A 25,264-nucleotide genomic window follows, 5' to 3' on the forward strand; every position below is an offset into this window, starting at 1 on the left:
TGCAAACGGAAAGTGTTTAACTAATTGAGGTATAAAACTCTTGACATCGCTAAATTTTATTACTAACTATACAGTTAATTTTGTTTCCTGTAGCCGTGGACGATTGGCTGGAATGTACTGCAGTACAATGTGGTACTAGCTCCTTTATCAAGGTCAATGGCTCACGCTCACACACACTTGTGTCCCCCTCCCCCAAAAAATAAAAAACCAACTGCACTGCTACAAATAATTTTTTAATAGCAAGCAAAAACATCAATAATGCAGCTAGGGATCAGAGCACCACATGCTTAGCTCAGGCTATCTCCGACAACCATATCCAAAGGCCTGGCAGTATCTTACTAGTTTAGGTATACACTTAATCAAAGGCACAAATAGTAATATCCACACTTGTCACAACCTCAACAACTGATTCCCTTTCTTCAATTATGAATTTGAGCAATGTGACATTTCAATTCAGTATAATCTATATATCATTTGCTACTTTATTAAATACTATAACACATGCAACGCATGTTAACTGTTAAGGTTAAATGTATGCTTTCAAAACATAAAATAACTTAAAATCAGAGGCAGAACAAAGCACTAGGTGCATATAAACACTTGAAAATGAAGTAGGGTTGACAGATAACTGGGAGGTCTTTTGCTCATACGCACGCATACATTAACATTAAAAGTTCACCAAGCAATGCACTTTTTACAAACTAAGGATCCTGTCTATGAACAGGAACTTGCCTAGAAGTACACTCCCACATTTATAAGGTTTTAGGAGTCTTACAAATATAATAAAAGTAGAAACAGACCTTACCAGAACATTTAACTCCATGGCAATGAAAAACGTAAACATAGTAACATGATAAAAGTAGCCACACATAATTTCCTATCCAGTCCAAACACCCTAGCACTCCTCACCCTTCAACTAAAATCTGGCTAACGTGCTTTCAGCCTCTTCATATTTTCCGTTAGACTGCTGGAAGGATAGCGTTAATCACGTGCAGAGATGAACTAGTTCCTGTTCCTGCACTTCTCCACAGCCCTTGGAGCTGTTCACAAAACCAAAAAAGTTCTCCATGAGAATTGAACATGAAACATCTAAAAGCATATGATACAAGTTATGAACATGCAAATGCACAAAGTATCTACATACATATCCTATTTATACAGACGACAAGCATTAAGAGCCATGATCACCAGCGTGACACTTGCATAACTTTGCATGAGACCCAAATTTTGTTAGGCTCACTGTTCGGTTTCATGTCATTCATATACCTACCGTGCTTTGCCAATCAAGCTGAATGAATTTACAAGCTACTCTTTATTTTGAAGATTGAATTTTTGTTTAGTTTGAGATACTAAAAAATTCTAGAAAGGATGGCAACTGGCATTCCATTGACAAAAATTGTAAGGCATAACATAGCTAGACCCTTTTTTTTTAATAAGTCAGTTTTGGCCCCAATGAGAAGGGGAAGGGACATTCAAACTACTGCCTTCTCTTTGTATTGCAATAAAATTACTATAAATCATTCATGTTTAATGCATTAGCCATTAACTGTTTCAAATATTAAATTAATTGTTTGAGATGTTGAAAAGGAAGGAATTAGTTCTAAAGCTAAATAGATGTAATGTTGTATGGTTGACATAATTATGACATCTTTTAGTTTTTTTTTTTGATTAAGTATATGATATCTTTTAGTTAATACTGACTCTGGTTTGGAGTTCCAACTTTTTTATTCATCGTTTGGTTTTAAATGGTTTAATTAAAAGCAGCAGTGTTTCTAATAATGCACTAGCTCTTGCAGCCTGACGTGGGTGAAACATTAGAGATGATTATATGGAAATATAATTTATGAACCTAGTCCAATGGCATCAGAGCTCTTCATGATTCTCATCCTTTTGCATGTCTCAATAAACATCCTACAAAACAAAAAATAATTGATTAGATTCCAATCTAGCAGACAATTACTCTAGTAATTCATAATTTACAAAATAAAGTGACTAAATTTTACATTAGCTAACTACTCTGGTAATAAATAAAATAATATGTCGCACTTCATATAAACTGAGTCTTTGAGGCAAATGGCTGTTAATTAGAGATGGCACCAATCAAGAGCATCATATATACTCCTCTAGTAAATAGAAAGTTCAAATTATGACAAACCGAACAAATGACTGCATTTCAGAAATCTGTAATATGACTATAGTATATACCCATTAGAACATGAAAGATCAATACCAATAAAACCAGAAGGGGGGGGGGGGGTGTGGACCAAGAAACCAATCATACAAATCATCAGCTCTCCCATATCCAAGACAAACATCAACAGCAAGTCAGGTTATTGCTTAAAAGTTAAAATAAATGGGTTATTTAAGTTGAAAATCGAAGAGGAAAAGTGCAAATCACATCTTTGTGTCCAAAGCAATGTTATAATATGCAAATCATCAGCTCTCATCATGCCATATTTCTCCCACTAGAAAACAATGACATGGGAGTTAATTTTTCTATGTCATGCTCACAACTAGCAAACATTATTAGTCATGGTTAAAACATTATAACATCATGATTCACCTCCATCAATCACAGGTTCATAGGTTTTACTGAAATATTCTTCAAGTTCAAACCATTGGGAATATTAAATAAAAAAAAAGTCCAAGAACAAAGTTCTGAAACATGAGCTCTTTGAGAAAGCTTCTTTCTTCAAATACAGTACATATAATGCATACTTTTTAACTCACATTATCCACATAGATCACCACTTCTTTGGCTTCTTAGTATGTCTCAACCAATTCTCAATTCTCAACTGATTAACATCTACCCAATATGTCCATAGAATAATATCAAAACCCCAACAGATATGAATTTTACCAAAAAAAGAGTTTATTATGGAACTGATGAAATTCAATTAGAGAAGTAAACAGTAAAAGTGAACCAGAGCTTACTCCCAGGGGACATCACCCACAAGCATCCAGTCGCCATCTTTATCTTCATATGTAAGAACATATTCTGAGCCATGAAGCAGATCCTTCAGCTTGCTCTCACTCAGCATCTCCCTGCCCAGAGTTCCATGAGATCCATATTGACCTGACATCATATCAAAACAGCAGTAACTTGATCCATGCAAACCAGGACATGTAGCTTTAAAGTGCAAAATATACTCCCTTGATAAATTACATCATAAGTTACCTGACCACGATCTTTTTGTATTAGATTGAAACTTTAGAGTGACTCACCAATGGTAAAACAGCTGAACATCTTCTCAAGGGCAGACGAGAGTTCCTGGTACTTAGAATAATTCTTTAAGTCCACTTTCCTCAAATAAGGAGCACCATCCATGCTGACCTTGACAAAGAGAGCACCAGGCACTGCTTTTCCTTCTACTTCATCGTTGTTCTTTGAAGTTGAAGCCAATGAGTTCTTCCTAAATGATCTGATAGGTGGCCAACCCACAACCTGCGCCCTGCCACACAAGGGATGTCAGAAACAATTCGCACGGTTAAGCCCAAACATATCACCACAGCCCACTTTGCACTCACTTGGTAGCAGGTGCACTGCTATTACCATTTGCAGAGCCATTATGATTTGGTCTGGGTTCATTAGCAGCACGAGGCCTTTCTTGTACAGTCTTTGATGGTGCTACCTCTTTTGCATTATCTGGTTGAGTCCCAAGGTTCTCAAGCACAGAACCAGTTTTTAGTCCCAAGTTCGAAGAAGGCCTGGGGGACAGCATCGGAGCTACCTCCGACTTAGCAAGATATTTTTCCTGCACCAAACACAGCTTTGTATTTAGTACTAGATCGAACAGTAAACAAAATCCAAATCCTTCCAATAAAAGCAATGATTTTGACCTTTGTGAATCCATCCATAGCATCTGAGAACCCTCTTTTGCTGCCCGAACCAACAGTCTTCTGTGAAGAAGGGTACTGACCATCATTCAAAGGATGCAGAGGGAAGAGGGGCTTTTCATCGAGTTGAGCTGAGCTTAGCACGCGGCGTTCTGGATCTCTTTCAGGAGACTGGCATCCAGGAAGCCCAAGTCTCAGCTCTGTAGCTTTCAGATTCAGACTACTTTTATTCACATCAGATACCATGGATACTCCTGAGCTGTCCACTGATGAACAATCAGATAATCCCATGTAGTTACGCTCTTTCAATTCAGAACTGTTACGGCATAAGCTATCATTGGAGGCAGGGGAAGCCAATAAAGTCACATTGCTCTGATCCTCCTCCTCCCCAACACCGAGCAGCGGTGGAGACATTAAAATTCACACTCAAAATTTCCAATTTTTTCTAACCTGCCAAAATTTACAAAACCGCAAAACAGCCAAATCCTTTTTAAAACTACCCTTTAACATTTCATCAAAAACCATGAAAAGTCAATAGATAAAGATGAAAATAGAAAGACATGGAAAAAGAAACAGCATGCCACTTTTATTGAGCAAAAATACATTCCACACACACGCACACACACACACACATAATTTCCATTATATAATTAAGCATCCTTGAATCACAAACCACAGTCTCTTTCTTACCTAAAATCCATGGCAACACCGCAAACATGGGTAACAACAGTAAATCAAAGTTGAGCATGTATTTGAGAATCCCTAATAAATATAGCAACCCTTTTGGCACAGGAGCTGAATAATAACAAAGAATAAAACCATATCCAAAAGCAAAAAAAAAAAAAAAAAATCATAGACAATTTATTGAACCACAACTAATATTTTCTCAGAAGCAAAGGCCACTTGAACTAATTATAGCTTTGCATGAAAAATCAAAAATAAATAACAAAACAAAACACAAAGCCAGGGAAACAAAAAGTAAGAGAAAGAAATTTAAGCATATACTTACCTTCTAAAGCAGTGGGGAAAAAAAATTTTCCCAGTATATGGGACTTGAAAAAAAAGGGAAACAGAAAAAAAAAAACCCTCGACTAAACACACAGTTCAAATGTAATACTCATTGTACGGAGAGACCAAAGTAAAAGCATCAACAACAACAAAAAATATATGACCACAAACTTTGTAACTACTACTTTTAATTTATTCCTTCAATTTCTCAGAAGCACCCAAAAAAAAAAACGAAAGCTAAAAATGAAACAACAAAAGTACAGTCACTAGAAAAATGAGGATACAGCCAAAACTGGAAAAAAAGATAGTCAAATCACGAGGTTTTAACTCATGGAGTTGAAAAGAGAAAAAATCTGGGAAGAATATGAAGAAGTTGAAGTGATATACCTGAAGAAAGTAGTGTGGATCAGTGGCTGACGAAAAATATCGATTTTCACGGTTTGGTTTAGCAGAGAGAAGAAGGAGCTATGAGAGAGAATGAACTAAGGACCCTCCATTTGGCACAAAGTAACAAAAGCTTATTTGCTGTCTGATGGGAAACTCTATGCATTAAAATAACACTTCTGAACAAAACAATGCCCCCCAAAAAAAAGTTTCTTAAAAAAAAAAAAAACAGTCTTTTTAAAAAAAAATTATTTTAATTTAAAGTAAATATTATTCTGTCTCCTTTTGTATAAATAATATAATCCGCCGAACAACTTGATGGAACGCATCTCAAGGGCTGAGTTTTTGTTTCAGATGGTTGAAGGCAGGCCATTGATTATCTTTCAGGTCAGGTAAAAAGTTAAGTTTTTACTTCAGGGTGGAAATTTCTAACTGAGAAAGTTAAAGATTAGATAAAAGTTTGTTTGGGATGTAACAAAAAGTTAGCACATTTGAGTTTTTTTTTTTTTTTTTTTTTTTTTTTTTTTTAAAAGGGACAATAGTAATTTAAGTTTTTTTTTTATTTTTTTATTAAAGATTCAATCATGTGATTACTTAATTTAAAAATATATTTTTATCTCATAAGAAAAAATTTATATGACAAAATTTTAAGATGGAAACTTTTAAGAAACAGCACATAAGTACTGTACCTAAATCTTGCTATTTTTCTACACTTTTAACAAAAATTTTCAGTCTCAACTAAATAACTATTCTCAAACGGATCATAAATTTAATATTTGTTGATATGTCAGATTGTTAGTAGCTGATAAAAAAAAAAAAAAAAAAAGATGTACGTGGTAACTTTAATTGAAAATCAGTAATGATGTTAAAAAGTTGTCAACGTTTTTTTTTTTTTGTTTCAGATTAAACATTGGTGTGTATTAAGTGCTTGATAATATTTTAAAAGTTTGAGAAATATTCTTTTTCAATGAACCATATAACAATTCATAGACACCATTAGGCAGCTCACTAAAAGTATTAGAGCAATTACATCAGTTTATAAATAAGATTCCGTCTATTTTACACTTAAAACCTACTTTTTCTATTTTACACTATCACTTTTATAAAATATCCACATCAGTTTATGTATTATACATAATTATTCAATAAAATATTCATTATTTTATAATTTTTATTACTCTCTCCCTCACCGCCTCTCTCTCTCTCAGACCCATTCTCTACAACATTAAAGCAAGAAACCAAAGGTTATGGCAAGCACTGAACCCGAGAGCCCCAACCATCAGCGATCATTAAGCTCCGATCAGTGAGAAACCGCCTCTCTCTCTCTGACCCATGCTCCGATTGTTAAGCTCGAGGAGATCGCTGTCACCATTGGTGAGGAGGATGAAACTTCCATTCTCGATCTGTACGTTCTCTCTCTCTCTCTCTCTCTCTCTCTCTCTCTCTCTCTTCTCTCTCTCTCTCTCTATTCCTATGGTTTTCCTTTATTTTTCATCGCGATCTGATTGAATCTAGGGATTTTTTTATTTTGCACCAAAGCTAAACTTTACACATTTTTCATCGCTGGTTTTGTCAAGTTTCTCAAGCACATAGAGCACCAGAGACGAGAAAGAGAAAAAACGAATAAAATAATAAATGAAAGTGCTACAGTAACTGTGCATATATGCACAGTTACTGTAGCAATTGTGCATAAATGCACAATTATGCACAAGCTGTGTGGGTGTTTTTTGGCTCAAATTGTGTAAAATTAGCCACTTTTTCCATTTTGCATAATTATACTCGAGCTGATGTAATTGCTCTTATGGGTTGTATTTACTATTTAATTTGCTAAGGATAGTAGAACTAGTGGGTAAATTTGTTATTTGTGAAGGAGATGCACTAAATGTGATTCAAGAATTTTAAATCACATCGACTTCCCCACAATGGGTCATTGAAAATAGTACTATTACTACTAGAAGTCTAGAACTATAATTGTTTTAGATTCTTTTGTTGAATGGTCATGTTAATCACATGCTATTTAGATAAAGCTAGTTTTGTTGCCCATTGTATTGTGTAACTTTGAAGGAAAAATCCTCATATATTCCATCCCTTATTTTTCCCCTAAGGATTCATGATTGGGATGATTTTGTTCCCTGCTTTTGTACTTTCTCTTGTAGGTTCTTTTTCTTTTAATGATAAGTCTTATTCACCGAAAATAAATGGATATATATATATATATATTAAAGGATTGATGTACTATAATTTTTGGTGTTTTACTAGAGTTAGGTCAATTTTTGTTACTATTTTTAATTTTAGAAAACTAGCCTTAAAATTTATAATTTGTTATTAGTATTCAATTAAAAAGTATTAGTTTATTTATTAGTTGAGACTACCCAAATTTAATATTAGTCATAAATTTGATGGAAACTGTCAATTAGGACTTAGGAGATATTCCACCTTCTCATATACAAGGCAGATTTTATAATGAATTTAATTAGTAAATTTTCCTATAATATGAGAGAAGAAAATACAATGTCGATATACTGCTAAAATACCAAATAATTACTACACTTTTGATCACTTTCTATGCTAGTTCATTGAATGTAATCTGTTTATCTGATTTGAACTTTTTTGAATAGTTGATTTTTAACTGTCGTGGTCTTCTAACTGTGCACTAGTACAATATCCCTTACTTTATAAGTCATCAATGTCAAAATTTGGCAGTTTGGTGACAAATTTGTATCACAGTAATAGTTTTGTTTTGTTTTTTTTTTTTTTTTTTAATTTATCAAATATTACTAGGTTTGTTGTTTTCACGTGGGCTGCTTGAAAAGTATTAAATATAGCTTGAAATATAGGTTATAAGGAATATGACAAAACTTAACTATAGGAACTTATAAGCTATTTTTTAAGTTTTTCTCTTTAAATTCGATTATATAACTTTTAGTTAATAGAATGAACATGTATTTTTAGTTAAGTAATTACATAACTAAATTTTAAGAGAATTTAAGGAACAACCTTGTAATTTGGAGTAGGACTATTTGGTAATTCATTGGCTATAATTTGGATTGTCCAACATTTTTGAATTGTCCCTTCGTGAGCGCTCGATTATAGGATTAATAAATTTGAAAAGTGTCCTAAATTTGGTGATAATTTCATCCATTATACTATGAGTTATTCTATTATCACAATTATTTTCACACTTATTTTCATAACTATTATATGTAACAAACTATAATTGATTGTTTGTCATTTTCATATAAATTTACAATTTTTTATAGTTATATATTTATTTCTTTTTGACCCTTTAGGGAATGTCATGTTTATGGTCACCCCTTTATTAATATAATAACTACATTGTTTTGTTTTGTTTTTATTTAACGGAATTCCTCTTTAGCAAAAAATAATAATAATAAAATTTTTAAATATATCATCCAAATTGTAGAAGAAAAATGGAGGGGAAAAAATAAAAAACCAAAGCCTCTTTGTGCAAAAATATGAATTTCAGTGCGTTGTAGGGAGGCTGGGTGCCTCTATTGCCTACACTAGCACATACTCTCGTTTTATTTGATGGAATCCACTATTTCTAGAATCCTGGTGGCAAACCTGTCTTTTCAGCCTCACATCTCATCAATCAAAAACTAGGACGCTGTCCAAAACTCGAAATCCATTCATGCCCCTCACTGTCGTTTTTCCAACTTCTTAGTTTAAGATAAGCAAAAGATAAGAATCATATTATGTCCTAATCTTTTTGGGCAGTGATTACTGTTTTGTCATAAATTGAGTAAGGACACGAAAAGACCATGTTACCCAAATTAACCACAGTTTGACTTTATTGACAATGCGCATTACAAATATAATCATGGTGCTATTTCTCTTTCTCTCTCTCTCTTTCAATTTTTTTTTTCCTTTTAAAATGGTTTTTGTTCGACACTACAAAATAGTCTATATCTTGTTAATTTTTTTTTTATAGCACTATAGGACAATATCCAATAAATAAAAAGGGAGCAATGTGATTATGAGAAGCATAGAAAATAAGTTATTGTTCATCCAAATATATCAAATTCAACCACCCCACTCATTACACTAGTAGTATTATTTTACAGGGGAGATTCCCTCTTCATTGCCCCATGTTACATGCAAATTCCTATTCTATATTGCCATAAAATGCCCCCACATTCACATGTGCATGACTAAAATCGGATCCCACCAACTACTTTTACATGCCGTAGGGCATCAAAATTTGGGTCCACCAATTGCAGAGGAAGTCTAGAAGGGCAAGTATATGAAATAGGAATACACCAATAGATTTAGCCAAAAATACATACACCAACACAATTTCCTAAAGCATTAATATTGTATTCAATAATAAAACACTCAAAATACTATTTTAACACACCAAGTGGAAAACAAATTAAAAAAAAAAAATCAAGTGTGTTCTTTGGGAAATAAATTGCAAAATTTTTTAGTAACAAATCACTGTAGCAATGCATCTTTTTTTTTAATATATATATTTTCTCTCTCGTTCACGATGCTATCACAAAAATAGTAGTTGAAGGGTGTGTATATGGGCGGTGGGAGGAGGACGGCTTTAAGTGACAGCAATGATGGTGGGTTGTGATCACAATGGCAGCAGTGGTTGGGTTGCGTTTTGGTTAAGGTTAGGTTGATTTGGGTTTTGTTGTGTTGGTTATTGGTGGTGGTGGTTGAGTTGCGATTTCAATTTCGGTTTGGTTGATATGAGTTTTGGTGATGGTTGCATTGGTTGTTAGTGGTAGTGGTGAGTTTTTTAAGGTTATCATTACTATATGAAATATAGGGTATATTATTAAATATTGTGCTAAAATAGTAAAAATTGTTTTTTATTTATTTATTTTTTAGTGTATTAAAATGATTTTATTTAATACACTGAATGGTCCTTCATCTCCCTATTGTGAGGGAGACGACATATACATCTGAAACACGAAATACCATATTCTTGTGAAGGAAAATTTTTATTATGTTTCAGGTGTATATGACATGTCCCTCTCAACAAGTAGGTTTTACAACAAATGTGTGAGTCCTATTCATGGGCGGCGCCATGCATAGTTCAGGGGGTTCAAATGAACCCCCTGAGCTAGCAATTTTTATTTATATATATATATAATATATTTTGTTTTTAATTTAACCCTCCTAAATAAAAATTTGAATACTCTGATTTTAATTTTTTTTAAAATTCACTTGAAATAAGTTTAATTATGATTGTCTTAACAATATTTTGATCTTTTTAAATAGAAAAAAAGGCCTAACAACAATCCAATTTTATCTAAAATTTGAGAAAAATAGTAAGCACAACAACAAAGTAATTTTTTTTTTAATCTAAAATTGTTTTAAAAAGCCCATTTAGATCTTAATAAATTTGAAATAAACTAATGGAAAATTCATAGTTTACATTGTACTATCGTTGTAATATCTGCATTTTTTCTAAACAAATGTGTACAATATTGTATAATTTTTGCAAATGTGTATAGTATAATTATCTATAATATAAATCTTACATTAATAATACAATGTAAACATATAATCATCATAAACTAATGAATAAAAGTATTTTAAGTAGTAATAATTAAAATTCACTTATAAAAAATATGTCAAATGAACCTATAATTTATTTTTATTCTATTACTAGTACGTACTATAAACAAATTTGTAATAAGAAAGCCATTTAGACAGTAAGATTCATATTTTACTTAAGATGTATCTTCTTATTGACTCTCGTAAGAAAAAATCCTAGAGCCGCCACTGGTCTTATTTGCTACGAGAGAAATGATATATACACCTGAAATACGAAATACCATTTATTTGTGAAGGTTCTTTGTATTGAAGTTGAAAGAAAGAATTGCACTATGCACACGTTTGGATGATGCTGAAATGAAATGAATTGCGCATTTGTGTTTTGATATGTGGATCCTGTGTATTGTTTACAAGATCCAAAAATATATTTTTTTAGTAAAAATAGCTTTAAAATTGAGTTTTATAATATTATTTATATATTTAAAAATTATTTTACTATAATATTTTAATTTTCAACAATAAATAGTATTCAAACAAACGTTATATAACCGAAATATTGAAAAAAGAAAAGTAAAAAAAAAGAAGGTTTGGATTGGAAAAACAAATAGGTGGAGTAGTGAGGGGATAGAGTGCAAGTTACGTAGAGGAAGAGCATTAGTGGGTATATGAGGATAAAGGGGGACAAAGAAAAACAGGGCGAAGCGATATGATTTGTTGGGGACAAGAAAGTGGCTTTTTATTTTGGATTGTCGGGTTCAGACTCTGACACCTAACCTCCTTCACTACCTTCTTTTCCACGCGCACTTGATCGCGCATGAAATACACTATTCAATCACATTTTGGTATTTTATTGGGTTCGACTGTCCTACACCCAATTGGCAATGATTGTGTTAGATAAGGGTATGACGTGTGATGCACGCGCGATATTGTGGTTGTGAGTGTGATTTTGTTGAGATATTTTGCCTTTGTGAAGGGGATTTACTAACCATCATTAACTGTCACTACCTTTGCACGCTTTGCCCGATAAAACCATACATGTACACATACATAGCATCATATGCATGCTTTGGTATGATTTGGCATCATCATCATCATCATCCCCATCTTTGCATACGTCATGAACACGCTATCACCTCTTTTTTTTTTTTTTAATTTCTTTTTGTGGGGCAGACTCAAGTAGTCACACAACTTTAGACTTTTTTGACCAATGGGTGGCTTTTCAAACATTTTCGGCCAGTTCTTAACCAGTTACCCTCCTTCCAAAATGAAAGTGACCTTACATGAAAAAAAAAAAAAAAAGGTGATCCTAGAAACAAATGGGCTATTTGATACATGTGTTTTGGTCATAAAGAGACAGTTAGGGTTTGACGGGATAAAAAAATTATTCATGTTTGTTTGTTTATAAATAAGTCAAATTTAAACTTTAGTTTTAGGCACATTTGATAAACAAGTCAAGCCCAAGTAATAAAAATTGTTCATGAACAAACTCATGAACATTAAGACTCGATGCAAAATACATTGAGCCTAGACTTATTTATGAGTTTGCTAACAAGATTGATATAAGTTTCGACAAAAAACCTCATATCTTTCTAAAAGGTTTAATTAGAAATGAGAGGGGTGAATGAATTAAGGGGCATGTAAGAGTGATTAGTATTACAACGAGTGTAGCAGCAGAGCTTTGGGCTCTCAGAGATGGGTTACGCTTGTATTGTACCCTCAAACTTCCAGTAGTAATTATTGAGCTAGATTCCAAGTTGTTAGTTGATCTTATGAAGAAGGAGCTGGACAATCCTAATGGAATAGACGTCTTGGTCATTGATTGTAGGGATAGCTTGAAAGCCATTCCTTTTGTAAGGATTCAGCATTGTTATAAGGAGGCTAACAAGTGTGCAGATATTCTCGCTAGAAGGGGTGCTCTGTTAAGCCAAAATTTTTCAATTTTTCTAGAACCTCCCCCGAATGTAGCTTTTCTTCTCAGCCTTGATTCAGTTGGGGCCTTGCATGACCGTTTTGTTCCCTTTGTTTTAGAGGCTGGTTAGTTGTTACTTAAAGCATCCTTTTAACCCAAAAAAAAAAAAAGTTGAGACCATTCACCAAAACCAAATAAGCTAGATAATAAGCTTGATATGAGCTTGATAATATACTTGTATTGGATCTTAAGCTCAAAGTATGATATTGAGCTCAAGTTTGACTTAATTTATTAATTAAGCCAAGCCAAGTCGAGCTCAAACTTGTATACCTTATAACAAACTTAAGCTTGAACATTATTTGTAGGCTTGATTTAAGCTCAAGCCAAGCTTAAACATTATAATTTTATTGTCAAGCCGAGCTTAAACATTCAATACTCGATAAAGCTTAGTTGGTTCTCTTTTTAAAAGTTCATAAACCAAGACAATATTAAACATGTTTAATGTTGTCTAACATTTCATTTGGGAATTCAAACTTCTATTCAAGCTAATTCATGAAAATTAGGTATTCAAGTAATAACCTATCACATATGTATTTTGAATCATATATCTATTCTCTCCCATCATTTATCTATCCAAAAAAAAAAAAAATAGTGAAAATTACAATAGTAGCCTATAGGGTTGTCATTTTCAGATTCGGTTGCAATAATGCAAAATGCAGGTTGAAAAGTATGTGNCCAATAAATAAAAAGGGAGCAATGTGGTTATGAGAAGCATAGAAAATAAGTTATTGTTCATCCAAATATATCAAATTCAACCACCCCACTCATTACACTAGTAGTATTATTTTACAGGGGAGATTCCCTCTTCATTGCCCCATGTTACATGCAAATTCCTATTCTATATTGCCATAAAATGCCCCCACATTCACATGTGCATGACTAAAATCGGATCCCACCAACTACTTTTACATGCCGTAGGGCATCAAAATTGGGTCCACCAATTGCAGAGGAAGTCTAGAAGGGCAAGTATATGAAATAGGAATACACCAATAGATTTAGCCAAAAATACATACACCAACACAATTTCCTAAAGCATTAATATTGTATTCAATAATAAAACACTCAAAATACTATTTTAACACACCAAGTGGAAAACAAATTAAAAAAAAAAAATCAAGTGTGTTCTTTGGGAAATAAATTGCAAAATTTTTTAGTAACAAATCACTGTAGCAATGCATCTTTCTTTTTTAATATATATATTTTCTCTCTCGTTCACGATGCTATCACAAAAATAGTAGTTGAAGGGTGTGTATATGGGCGGTGGGAGGAGGACGGCTTTAAGTGACAGCAATGATGGTGGGTTGTGATCACAATGGCAGCAGTGGTTGGGTTGCGTTTTGGTTAAGGTTAGGTTGATTTGGGTTTTGTTGTGTTGGTTATTGGTGGTGGTGGTTGAGTTGCGATTTCAATTTCGGTTTGGTTGATATGAGTTTTGGTGATGGTTGCATTGGTTGTTAGTGGTAGTGGTGAGTTTTTTAAGGTTATCATTACTATATGAAATATAGGGTATATTATTAAATATTGTGCTAAAATAGTAAAAATTGTTTTTTATTTATTTATTTTTTAGTGTATTAAAATGATTTTATTTAATACACTGAATGGTCCTTCATCTCCCTATTGTGAGGGAGACGACATATACATCTGAAACACGAAATACCATATTCTTGTGAAGGAAAATTTTTATTATGTTTCAGGTGTATATGACATGTCCCTCTCAACAAGTAGGTTTTACAACAAATGTGTGAGTCCTATTCATGGGCGGCGCCATGCATAGTTCAGGGGGTTCAAATGAACCCCCTGAGCTAGCAATTTTTATTTATATATATATATAATATATTTGTTTTTTAATTTAACCCTCCTAAATAAAAATTTGAATACTCTGATTTTAATTTTTTTTAAAATTCACTTGAAATAAGTTTAATTATGATTGTCTTAACAATATTTTGATCTTTTTAAATAGAAAAAAAGGCCTAACAACAATCCAATTTTATCTAAAATTTGAGAAAAATAGTAAGCACAACAACAAAGTAATTTTTTTTTTAATCTAAAATTGTTTTAAAAAGCCCATTTAGATCTTAATAAATTTGAAATAAACTAATGGAAAATTCATAGTTTACATTGTACTATCGTTGTAATATCTGCATTTTTTCTAAACAAATGTGTACAATATTGTATAATTTTTGCAAATGTGTATAGTATAATTATCTATAATATAAATCTTACATTAATAATACAATGTAAACATATAATCATCATAAACTAATGAATAAAAGTATTTTAAGTAGTAATAATTAAAATTCACTTATAAAAAATATGTCAAATGAACCTATAATTTATTTTTATTCTATTACTAGTACGTACTATAAACAAATTTGTAATAAGAAAGCCATTTAGACAGTAAGATTCATATTTTACTTAAGATGTATCTTCTTATTGACTCTCGTAAGAAAAAATCCTAGAGCCGCCACTGGTCTTATTTGCTACGAGAGAAATGATATATACACCTGAAATACGAAATACCATTTATTTGTGAAGGTTCTTTGTATTGAAGTTGAAAGAAAGAATTGCACTATGCACACGTTTGGATGATGCTGAAATGAAATGAATTGCGCATTTGTGTTTTGATATGTGGATCCTGTGTATTGTTTACAAGATCCAAAAATATATTTTTTTAGTAAAAATAGCTTTAAAATTGAGTTTTATAATATTATTTATATATTTAAAAATTATTTTACTATAATATTTTAATTTTCAACAATAAATAGTATTCAAACAAACGTTATATAACCGAAATATTGAAAAAAGAAAAGTAAAAAAAAAGAAGGTTTGGATTGGAAAAACAAATAGGTGGAGTAGTGAGGGGATAGAGTGCAAGTTACGTAGAGGAAGAGCATTAGTGGGTATATGAGGATAAAGGGGGACAAAGAAAAACAGGGCGAAGCGATATGATTTGTTGGGGACAAGAAAGTGGCTTTTTATTTTGGATTGTCGGGTTCAGACTCTGACACCTAACCTCCTTCACTACCTTCTTTTCCACGCGCACTTGATCGCGCATGAAATACACTATTCAATCACATTTTGGTATTTTATTGGGTTCGACTGTCCTACACCCAATTGGCAATGATTGTGTTAGATAAGGGTATGACGTGTGATGCACGCGCGATATTGTGGTTGTGAGTGTGATTTTGTTGAGATATTTTGCCTTTGTGAAGGGGATTTACTAACCATCATTAACTGTCACTACCTTTGCACGCTTTGCCCGATAAAACCATACATGTACACATACATAGCATCATATGCATGCTTTGAGTATGATTTGGCATCATCATCATCATCATCCCCATCTTTGCATACGTCATGAACACGCTATCACCTCTTTTTTTTTTTTTTAATTTCTTTTTGTGGGGGCAGACTCAAGTAGTCACACAACTTTAGACTTTTTTGACCAATGGGTGGCTTTTCAAACATTTTCGGCCAGTTCTTAACCAGTTACCCTCCTTCCAAAATGAAAGTGACCTTACATGAAAAAAAAAAAAAAAAGGTGATCCTAGAAACAAATGGGCTATTTGATACATGTGTTTTGGTCATAAAGAGACAGTTAGGGTTTGACGGGATAAAAAAATTATTCATGTTTGTTTGTTTATAAATAAGTCAAATTTAAACTTTAGTTTTAGGCACATTTGATAAACAAGTCAAGCCCAAGTAATAAAAATTGTTCATGAACAAACTCATGAACATTAAGACTCGATGCAAAATACATTGAGCCTAGACTTATTTATGAGTTTGCTAACAAGATTGATATAAGTTTCGACAAAAAACCTCATATCTTTCTAAAAGGTTTAATTAGAAATGAGAGGGGTGAATGAATTAAGGGGCATGTAAGAGTGATTAGTATTACAACGAGTGTAGCAGCAGAGCTTTGGGCTCTCAGAGATGGGTTACGCTTGTATTGTACCCTCAAACTTCCAGTAGTAATTATTGAGCTAGATTCCAAGTTGTTAGTTGATCTTATGAAGAAGGAGCTGGACAATCCTAATGGAATAGACGTCTTGGTCATTGATTGTAGGGATAGCTTGAAAGCCATTCCTTTTGTAAGGATTCAGCATTGTTATAAGGAGGCTAACAAGTGTGCAGATATTCTCGCTAGAAGGGGTGCTCTGTTAAGCCAAAATTTTTCAATTTTTCTAGAACCTCCCCCGAATGTAGCTTTTCTTCTCAGCCTTGATTCAGTTGGGCCTTGCATGACCGTTTTGTTCCCTTTGTTTTAGAGGCTGGTTAGTTGTTACTTAAAGCATCCTTTTAACCCAAAAAAAAAAAAAGTTGAGACCATTCACCAAAACCAAATAAGCTAGATAATAAGCTTGATATGAGCTTGATAATATACTTGTATTGGATCTTAAGCTCAAAGTATGATATTGAGCTCAAGTTTGACTTAATTTATTAATTAAGCCAAGCCAAGTCGAGCTCAAACTTGTATACCTTATAACAAACTTAAGCTTGAACATTATTTGTAGGCTTGATTTAAGCTCAAGCCAAGCTTAAACATTATAATTTTATTGTCAAGCCGAGCTTAAACATTCAATACTCGATAAAGCTTAGTTGGTTCTCTTTTTAAAAGTTCATAAACCAAGACAATATTAAACATGTTTAATGTTGTCTAACATTTCATTTGGGAATTCAAACTTCTATTCAAGCTAATTCATGAAAATTAGGTATTCAAGTAATAACCTATCACATATGTATTTTGAATCATATATCTATTCTCTCCCATCATTTATCTATCCAAAAAAAAAAAAAATAGTGAAAATTACAATAGTAGCCTATAGGGTTGTCATTTTCAGATTCGGTTGCAATAATGCAAAATGCAGGTTGAAAAGTATGTGCATTTTGGAAATAATCATATTATGGATGAAAACAAAGAAAATTAAAAAATTGTGGTATCTTTGTTTTCTAAGTACAGATAACGCGGGTTTTGCGAAGGCAGTGGGTCCAATTTCTTGAAGTCCTCAACGGGCAATGAAAATTGTTTAGGATTATTGGGCCCTCTCATTGTGGGCCTTCACCTCCATAAAAATGTTTTATATTTAATTATATATATATATATATATCTCTTAAAACAGATCTCGATCCAGCGTGATTTGGTTTATCCAATAATAGAATTGCATTTGCACGTCATAAAAACCATCATGCCCGACCAAAGATAAATATAGGCCCATATGTCTGCCATGTGATATGCCTAGCTTACTCGAACAACCTGGCTAGCTAGCTCGATGGGTTCAAGCCCATCTTATCAAACCATCCAGCCCTCGTGTGAAATAAGATTTAGTGAAAGCTACATTTGACCAGACCATAAGGGTGGGGATTATATAAAGCTACATCCTAATTAATGGGAAAAAAATTATTAATACCATGAGTGACATAAAGCCACATTTCTACGATACCAATGGCTAATTAGCAATGGTTAAGACATCGTTGTTTGATTTGAGAGTTTATAGAAGATATTTATTTAATCATTTCTTTTTTTTTGACAAGATTGTGTTTAAAGTTTTTATTTATTTAATCTTTCTTTTTTTGACAAGATTGAACATGTTCATGTTCTTTACCAAACATGTTCTTGTTAGAACAAACTAAGTTTTACCAAAATGTTTGGACCATCATGTTCCTGAGTGTTAGACTAAAAGAGTTTTCAGAAATAACATGAAATAGTTGAAAGCTGCCCGGCAGTCCGGGTACATTGGAGAGTGTTAAACCCAAAGTAAGGAATGTGCTGAGCTCCATTATTGCAATTGTACATGTTTGTGTATGGGCTGGGTTGCATATTATGCCAAAGCATTGCTTTTCGTACCAAGTTTTTTGACCTGGTCCAAACACTAAAAATAAGTTGAGATGAACCCGATTGAGTTGGGCTGATCTTCATTTTAGTCCAGTACGAAATGCCCCTCGGCCTCATGGTGGGACTACTCAGTACAAATCTCGACTGGTTGGTACTTGGGGTACTAATTATTTTAAGATTTGCTGTTAATAAATGCTAAACCAAACGAACTGTTTTAATAATTTTACAAATTTGCAAATCATTTTGTTATTAGCAATTGCAACTGGAACAGACCTCCTACTAGGTTTATGCTAAGTTTACATACAAGCAGATAAATTGTTGGAAATTGTATTACCGTACATGTTCTTCTAGCATCATAACAAAAATTCACAACAATGTCATAATACTCTCAAATTTGACTATCACCTCACACGAGTCATTAAAAAAATTTGAAACTATAGATTATTATGACCAATTGACCCAAATATGAGGTGGTAGGCAAATTATGAGTTATTCTAAACTTGTTGTGAATTTTTGTTACGATCCTAACTTTATTGTTATTGTATTCCAGAATAGGAGTTCTAAGCTTGGTCTGGCATGAATTTTCCTGTTTCCTAATTATCAAAACAATTAATATATACTAAATGTAGTGTAACCTTGCGCTAGTCTTTATATGTGTCGACTTTAGATGATATATATACTTCAATAGTAAAAGATGTAACATTTTGATTTAAAAAAAAAGATGTAGCCAATATATATATATATATATTGGTTGTAGGCTTAGGCTACAAACTCACTCAATAAAATAAATATTACTGCATATTTTGAAAATTAAACCGTTGAATTACATGTTCTTTACACTCTTAATGTACATGTCAATTTTTATGTCAATCGGATATCATTTACTATATAATCTATAATCTTATATTTTATGCATAATTTTAAATTACAAAAACTTGCAATTTAAAAATTTATTGATGACACAGCTATTGATCTTTAATTTTCTTGAAATTTTGCAAACATGTAGGATATAAGAAGAAGATGCAATCCAATGGTGGATTTGTCAAAATTTACCTCCAATAAAAAGATATTGAGTGAATTTGTAACCTAAAATTACAATCGATTTTATAGTTAAACTTTGTCTTATATATATATATATATATATACATATACATATTCCAGTTCTCTGTCTTATAGTATGGAGGAAGCTAGTAAAGGAGCATTGCCTAGAGAGTATGGTGAAAAAATGCTACGGTTTGCTGATTCTTTTAACAAGGTATTTTTTCATTGCTTGGTTGACTATTCAAAGTAGACTTTTGGTTAATTAGGATATAGTAATTCAATGAGGGTATTATGGAGAGCTACTATGCAGTCTATATGCAAAAGCACTTTGGAAGGTAGGAATTATTTGTATTGCGAATGTGCTATGTAAACAAAAATATAAGATACCGGAATTTATAAATAGTTAATTTTAGGATAACATTTTGACCCACCTACTTAATCCAAAAAAATTAAATTTAAAAATTTAAACTCAACTATGTTGTATTAATTTAGCAAGTTTTTTTATTTTTACACAATACATGTGGGTGAGAATTTTCACTTACATTTATAGATCCAACAATCTTTCATTTATGTGTAAGTCATTATCTAAGTTTCAAGACTTCTTTATAGATCAAATTGACACATGTGCATCCAACAGTATCCTATTTATTTGTTAGTCATTTTCTTTTAGAGACTTTTGAGACCTCTATGTGAATTAAGACAAAAGTCCTACAAGCTTTTCTATGTGCCATTCTTCTAGACAGCTGGAAACCCTAATGAGAGAGAGTTAAGGTGAGAAGACACCTCATAATCCTATATCCAAATCCCTTCGTTGGGCCATAGGCACTAACTCAAAAACCTTGATGTGTGAGAGAGAGAGAGATCAGCCATTCTTTTTTTTTTTTTTTTGGTATATACAATATTGAATTTTAATATCTGTTGATCTGCATTTTTTTAAAACAAATTTCATTCAATTGAACTAGTTGTCACATATGTGCGCTAATTTGACATTAAACAAACACATCACTGACGGAGATGGAAAATAGGATCATTTTGAAAACAAAATTAAACTTAATGAACTAAAATGAAAACAATCCCAAATTTGAGGGAGGAAAGTATGATTTCATCTTTTTAGATATGACTCTATGTTACAAAATGGTTTTGGCTTAACATGAAATTGTTCAATATACGTATATATTAAACTTTTCTTTCATATAAAGGTAATTCCGACATGTTGATCCCGGGAGATAAGATTTATATATATATGTATGTGAGTGGAATTAACATGTTTAATACAGGAATAATTACAATATGTGTCATCATTTGCTTTGAACGCTTTAAAATTTCATGGCACAAGAAATCCCATCCTGAGGAAAAATTAAAATCAATTCACTAACTCAATCTTTGTAATTAGAGCACACTATATATATATACACACAGATATTAAGGTCATGCCAAATGCCAAACTTAACGTAGTGGCACGACAGACGTGGGAGGCTTGTGTACTTCGATTGTGACCTTTTCGGCTAGCGGAGGCCTACATGGACAGGCCATTGCTATGAACTTTGGAACCTGATCTCCGGGCATCAACACTGAAAAGCTCTGGGACTCATCTCGTTTTATTATCTGTGTTGAAAAAATAAATAAAAGACAGTAAGCAAAAGAAAGAAATCTGACTTGGGTTTCTTTTTCTTTTTTCTTTACGTACACAATAAAACAAGTACGAATATGATAGTACAGCACTATCATCTTTATTTGAAAGTTTATTTACAGAAAGTAAAGCACAGTTGTTAATATTATATAGAACAAAAAAAAATAAAAAAAAGAAGAAATTTGAAAACGCTGATCACAGAGGAACATGCTTAAAAATTAAAAGAAAAAGCTGTTGGCAAAGGCACAGCTGGTAAAGTAATAAAAAAGAAGAAGAAGAAGAAGAAAATTGTCTATAAAGAACGAATCTATGGCATGCAAAACTGGGAAAAGGAGAGAAATAAAGGTACGTATGTACCTTGTGTGGAGATAGAGGTTTCCGTGGAGAGTTAGGGATATCTGCTTCTATATCGGAATTATTATCATCCGGAGAAGATATGAAGAGTGATCGGAGCCTTTCCCAGTGGAAGCAACAATAGAAGAAGGCACTCATGCCGAGCAACAAGATCAAAAGAAGAGCTAAACCTAGAGGAAACCCTATGAGTGGCCGAGTTGAGTCAGTCTTGTCCTCCATAGTTGCTGCTTATCTCTCTTTCTTCTTCGATCTGATTATGTTAATGAACTGAAATCCTGAAAACTACAGGAAATGGCAAAACTTTGTAGGTGGTGGACTTGGTTAGGTCTTGATGCGTGAGTGGGAATGGCAATTTATTGAGATTTCAATGACTGAGTGGCTCTCGGTTGGGTACAGGTGGACGTACACTTTACGTTAAGTACGGAAATGGTCCTACTAGTTAAAATAGTAATATCCTTTATATTCATTTAAGAACATATAAAATTTAAAGGTGGAGCTTAATTTAGTCAATCACAAGTGCATATCACTAAAACCCATAAAATAAAAGTAAGAGATTTTGAGCATTGAATACTGCATATTTTATCATCAAATATTGTTGTTGATGATTGGTGTTGAGACAGATTTTCATAAGAAATTAAAAATTAAAATTCTAGTCATGACAAAAATTTACAACAATTTTTAAAAATCTTCTAATTTGTATATCACCTTACACTCCATATCACTATAATTAATTATTTTAATTTTTTTTAATCACGCAGAATGAAAGACAAATTAGAAGTTGTGAATTTTTATCATGACCATATAGAAGGGTTTGAAATCAAAATGATGTTCACTCTTAAAAAAATAGTGCAATAATGCAAAAGCGCGTTTGATTAAATAAATATATATATATATATAAAGTACGTAACTTAATCATGACATATATGAAGTAATTAACATTAATTCGTTCTTGAAAATTTTACATGATTTCTTTGTTAAAATAATCTTTTGCTTTAAGCTTTAAAAAACATTCTCTTACTTTAATTTGTAGCTATTGTCTAGTGTCACAATTTATTTTGTCTTGTTGAATGATTGATGAATTCTTTCATACTCTCTCTCTCTCTCTAAACTAGGAGGGGTGAGCTACCCCAAAATCATCCTAATTTTTTTTTTGGTTTCAATGTTGTGCGAAAAAACCCATTAAAAGCAAAATCAATTTAATTAATGCAAGTTATCAATCTCTCATCAGATTATTTCTTCTTCATATTTTTTTTCATCAAAAAGATTATTTCCTATATTAAAGTAGGACTTCTCAAGAAGCCATAGGCTAAAATGTTTGAAAATCGAGTGCAAATGAATCATAGACAGTATTGCTCCTTTGTCCTAACTTTACTGTGCAATTCGATGTTTATGTGCTCTCCCACCAGTACCACAGCCCACCCACGAAGCAAATTAAAAATTCTTCAATCCTTTGATGATAGGACACTCATCACAGTCACAGCTCCCCCATTGTTCAAGTTGTTTTGACACTTTTGATGCTCTTATATATTCTCTTCTTACGTAATGATGATGTTAAGCACGGGTGCTTATAAAGGGTTTTCCAGAACTGTTCCCTTTGTCAAACATACACACGGACGGTGCACAAAGGTCCCATGATCTGCGTTTTAAGCAAGTATATATGATTAGCTAGCTAGCAACTCGATCGTGTTCGATCACAGTTACGTTTGCACAGTAATTTTGAATATATGATTCATGTACTTAACTTCAAAACCATTGCATAAGGTTGTTCCAGCATTTTGAAATCGAACTATTTCAATATGGACAACTTTTTAAAATCACATTTTCTATATGGAAATATGTTTAATTAAATTAGGAATGTTTGACAATAAATGGCCAAAATGGGCTTTTACCTACTTCTCACAAACTTTTCAGTAAAATACTTAATGTTTGAAATTACTTAGGGAAATGTTGATGTTTTGAAGCTCGATTTTTAGATAATCGAGTTTCAAATGTAAAACTCGATTTTTGGAAAATCGAATTATGACGAACGTAAACTTAGAATTTTTTTTTTTCGTGGAACTTGAGTTCCACTTGAATTTTTTCAAGGAACTCAAACTCGAGTTTCAGTTTTTTTATTTTTTTTATTTTTATTTTTTAATTTTCAGTTCGTTATAACTCGATCGTCCAAAAATCGAGTTTTAAATTGAAACTTAATTTTTAGAAAATTGAGTTTCAAAATGGAGGCATTTTTCTAATTAATTTGAGAAACATGGCATTTTGCTAAAAAGTTTGTGAGAAAGGGACAAATGCTTATTTTGGCCAACAATAAATTGATCTTTTACGAGGAGCATAGAATAATTATCCCTTAAGGTAGTGAGAAATAAACCATAAAAAGCCACGAAATAAATGGGCTCATAAATATAATATCATATGCCCTCAAAAAAAATAAAGATCTTTAATATTTAATGGACATAAAATATGGTGCAGCTTGAATTGCGCTTATCCAAAACAGATAGATGCATAACGACGCGACATTTTTTGTCTCAAAACTCAAAAGTGATCCTCAAATGTTACTTCAAATATTAGGTCCGGGTCGTTTTCAATATCCACGTAATTCCACTTACTACACAAAGTGGAAAGCATTATAATTTTAGAACCTAACAACGCTCTAAGAGAGATCAGGAAAACTGCCATGTGCAAAGGGCCAATAGATTGCTCGGTTTAGAGCTTTAAGAGTTCCATACGGAGTTGGCTTCATTGTAATGCATTCCCTGCAAGTTACTCCTTATCTCTCTCTCTCTCTCTTTGTCTCTTTACATGATGATCATGTGTGAACTGTTAAAGAGTTTGTCTCTTTACCTAGCTAGGGTTTTTTGGGGAGTCATGCTTGTAACCCAATAACCTTCCAAATAAAGATATGGTCCGTTTGGTTAGGCTTTTTGCGATATTAAAATAACATTTTTAAAACTTAAAACTTTGTTTTGCAACAACAATTTTTCGTAGTTTTTACAAATGTTTGTTTTAAATTCAAAACGCAATTTTCCAATAGTTTATACAAATGTATGTATAAATGCCTATCAGTGCACTTTTTTTCTCCACAAAAAAGAAGAAGATAATAATAATAATATAACTCCATAATTGAAGAGAGAAAGTATGAACAATAAGTGAAGAGTAAAATAGTATATATGTCTAATGGTAAAATGAAAACATGATGATGGATGGCCAAAAATAAGTTAAAACGAAATAATGTACTTCCAACATTGAGTTAAAAGTGAACCAAAACAATTCTAACAGTTAGTACAGTCTTGAGTCAATTAACAAAATATGAATAAACAAGGATAAATTCTTTTTATGATATTTTCGGATCAAAGAGGCAAAATTACTAATCCCAAAAGAGGTAGAAGTCTAGTAATAGTGGAAATCACATACATAAATTAAATGGTTTGAAGACTTAAGGTCTATTTATAGACACCCTTGTACCCTTTAATGAAGAGTTTCATCCTCTTAAAGGTTTGTAACTCTAAAAACAAATACAATCCCTTGTAACAGTCACATTCAAGTATGACAGTGTGCACCATTGTTAATTTGTTATGGTGTGATCACCTCTATTATGCTAACACCTCCCATGTCATCACACTAAAATAATAGGTGATAACCTATATTTAGTTAGCATGATAAAACATTAGTACTAATTACA

General features: G+C 32.4%; 2 protein-coding genes across 2 annotated transcripts; both read right to left on the reverse strand.

The window, feature by feature from the left end:
* Positions 1 to 617: 617 nt before the first annotated feature.
* LOC111997593 (auxin-responsive protein IAA9) lies at positions 618 to 5,398 on the reverse strand. The gene is made up of 7 exons (XM_024029702.2): positions 5,233 to 5,398; positions 3,841 to 4,287; positions 3,529 to 3,755; positions 3,226 to 3,452; positions 2,935 to 3,076; positions 1,850 to 1,911; positions 618 to 1,040 (listed from the first exon to the last, which is right to left on the reverse strand). The coding sequence occupies exons 2-7, from the start codon at positions 4,249 to 4,251 to the stop codon at positions 1,003 to 1,005; spliced, it is 1,107 nt and encodes a 368-aa protein (XP_023885470.1). The 5' UTR covers positions 4,252 to 4,287; positions 5,233 to 5,398; the 3' UTR covers positions 618 to 1,002.
* Positions 5,399 to 20,945: 15,547 nt separating this feature from the next.
* On the reverse strand, positions 20,946 to 21,945 carry LOC111997592 (uncharacterized protein At5g65660). The gene is made up of 2 exons (XM_024029701.2): positions 21,592 to 21,945; positions 20,946 to 21,209 (listed from the first exon to the last, which is right to left on the reverse strand). Exons 1-2 carry the CDS (start codon positions 21,805 to 21,807, stop codon positions 21,051 to 21,053), a joined length of 375 nt encoding a protein of 124 aa, XP_023885469.1. The 5' UTR covers positions 21,808 to 21,945; the 3' UTR covers positions 20,946 to 21,050.
* Positions 21,946 to 25,264: the final 3,319 nt, after the last annotated feature.

Source organism: Quercus suber, unplaced genomic scaffold (genome assembly GCF_002906115.3).
Source record: "Quercus suber isolate HL8 unplaced genomic scaffold, Cork oak 2.0 scaffold_234, whole genome shotgun sequence".
NCBI classification, from domain to species: domain Eukaryota; kingdom Viridiplantae; phylum Streptophyta; class Magnoliopsida; order Fagales; family Fagaceae; genus Quercus; species Quercus suber.

What these genes read in the sequence shown, in the direction of transcription:
- LOC111997592 (XM_024029701.2), bottom strand. Translation starts at nt 21,807, where the DNA reads ATGGAGGACAAGACTGACTCAACTCGGCCACTCATAGGGTTTCCTCTA. An exon ending in AACCTCTATCTCCACACAAG is followed by an intron (nt 21,210 to 21,591) that starts GTACATACGTAC and finishes TTTTCAACACAG; the next exon opens with ATAATAAAACGAGATGAGTC.
- LOC111997593 (XM_024029702.2), bottom strand. Translation starts at nt 4,251, where the DNA reads ATGTCTCCACCGCTGCTCGGTGTTGGGGAGGAGGAGGATCAGAGCAAT. An exon ending in GTTCAGCTGTTTTACCATTG is followed by an intron (nt 3,077 to 3,225) that starts GTGAGTCACTCT and finishes ATATGATGTCAG; the next exon opens with GTCAATATGGATCTCATGGA. An exon ending in CTCTGATGCCATTGGACTAG is followed by an intron (nt 1,041 to 1,849) that starts GTTCATAAATTA and finishes TTTTGTGAACAG; the next exon opens with CTCCAAGGGCTGTGGAGAAG.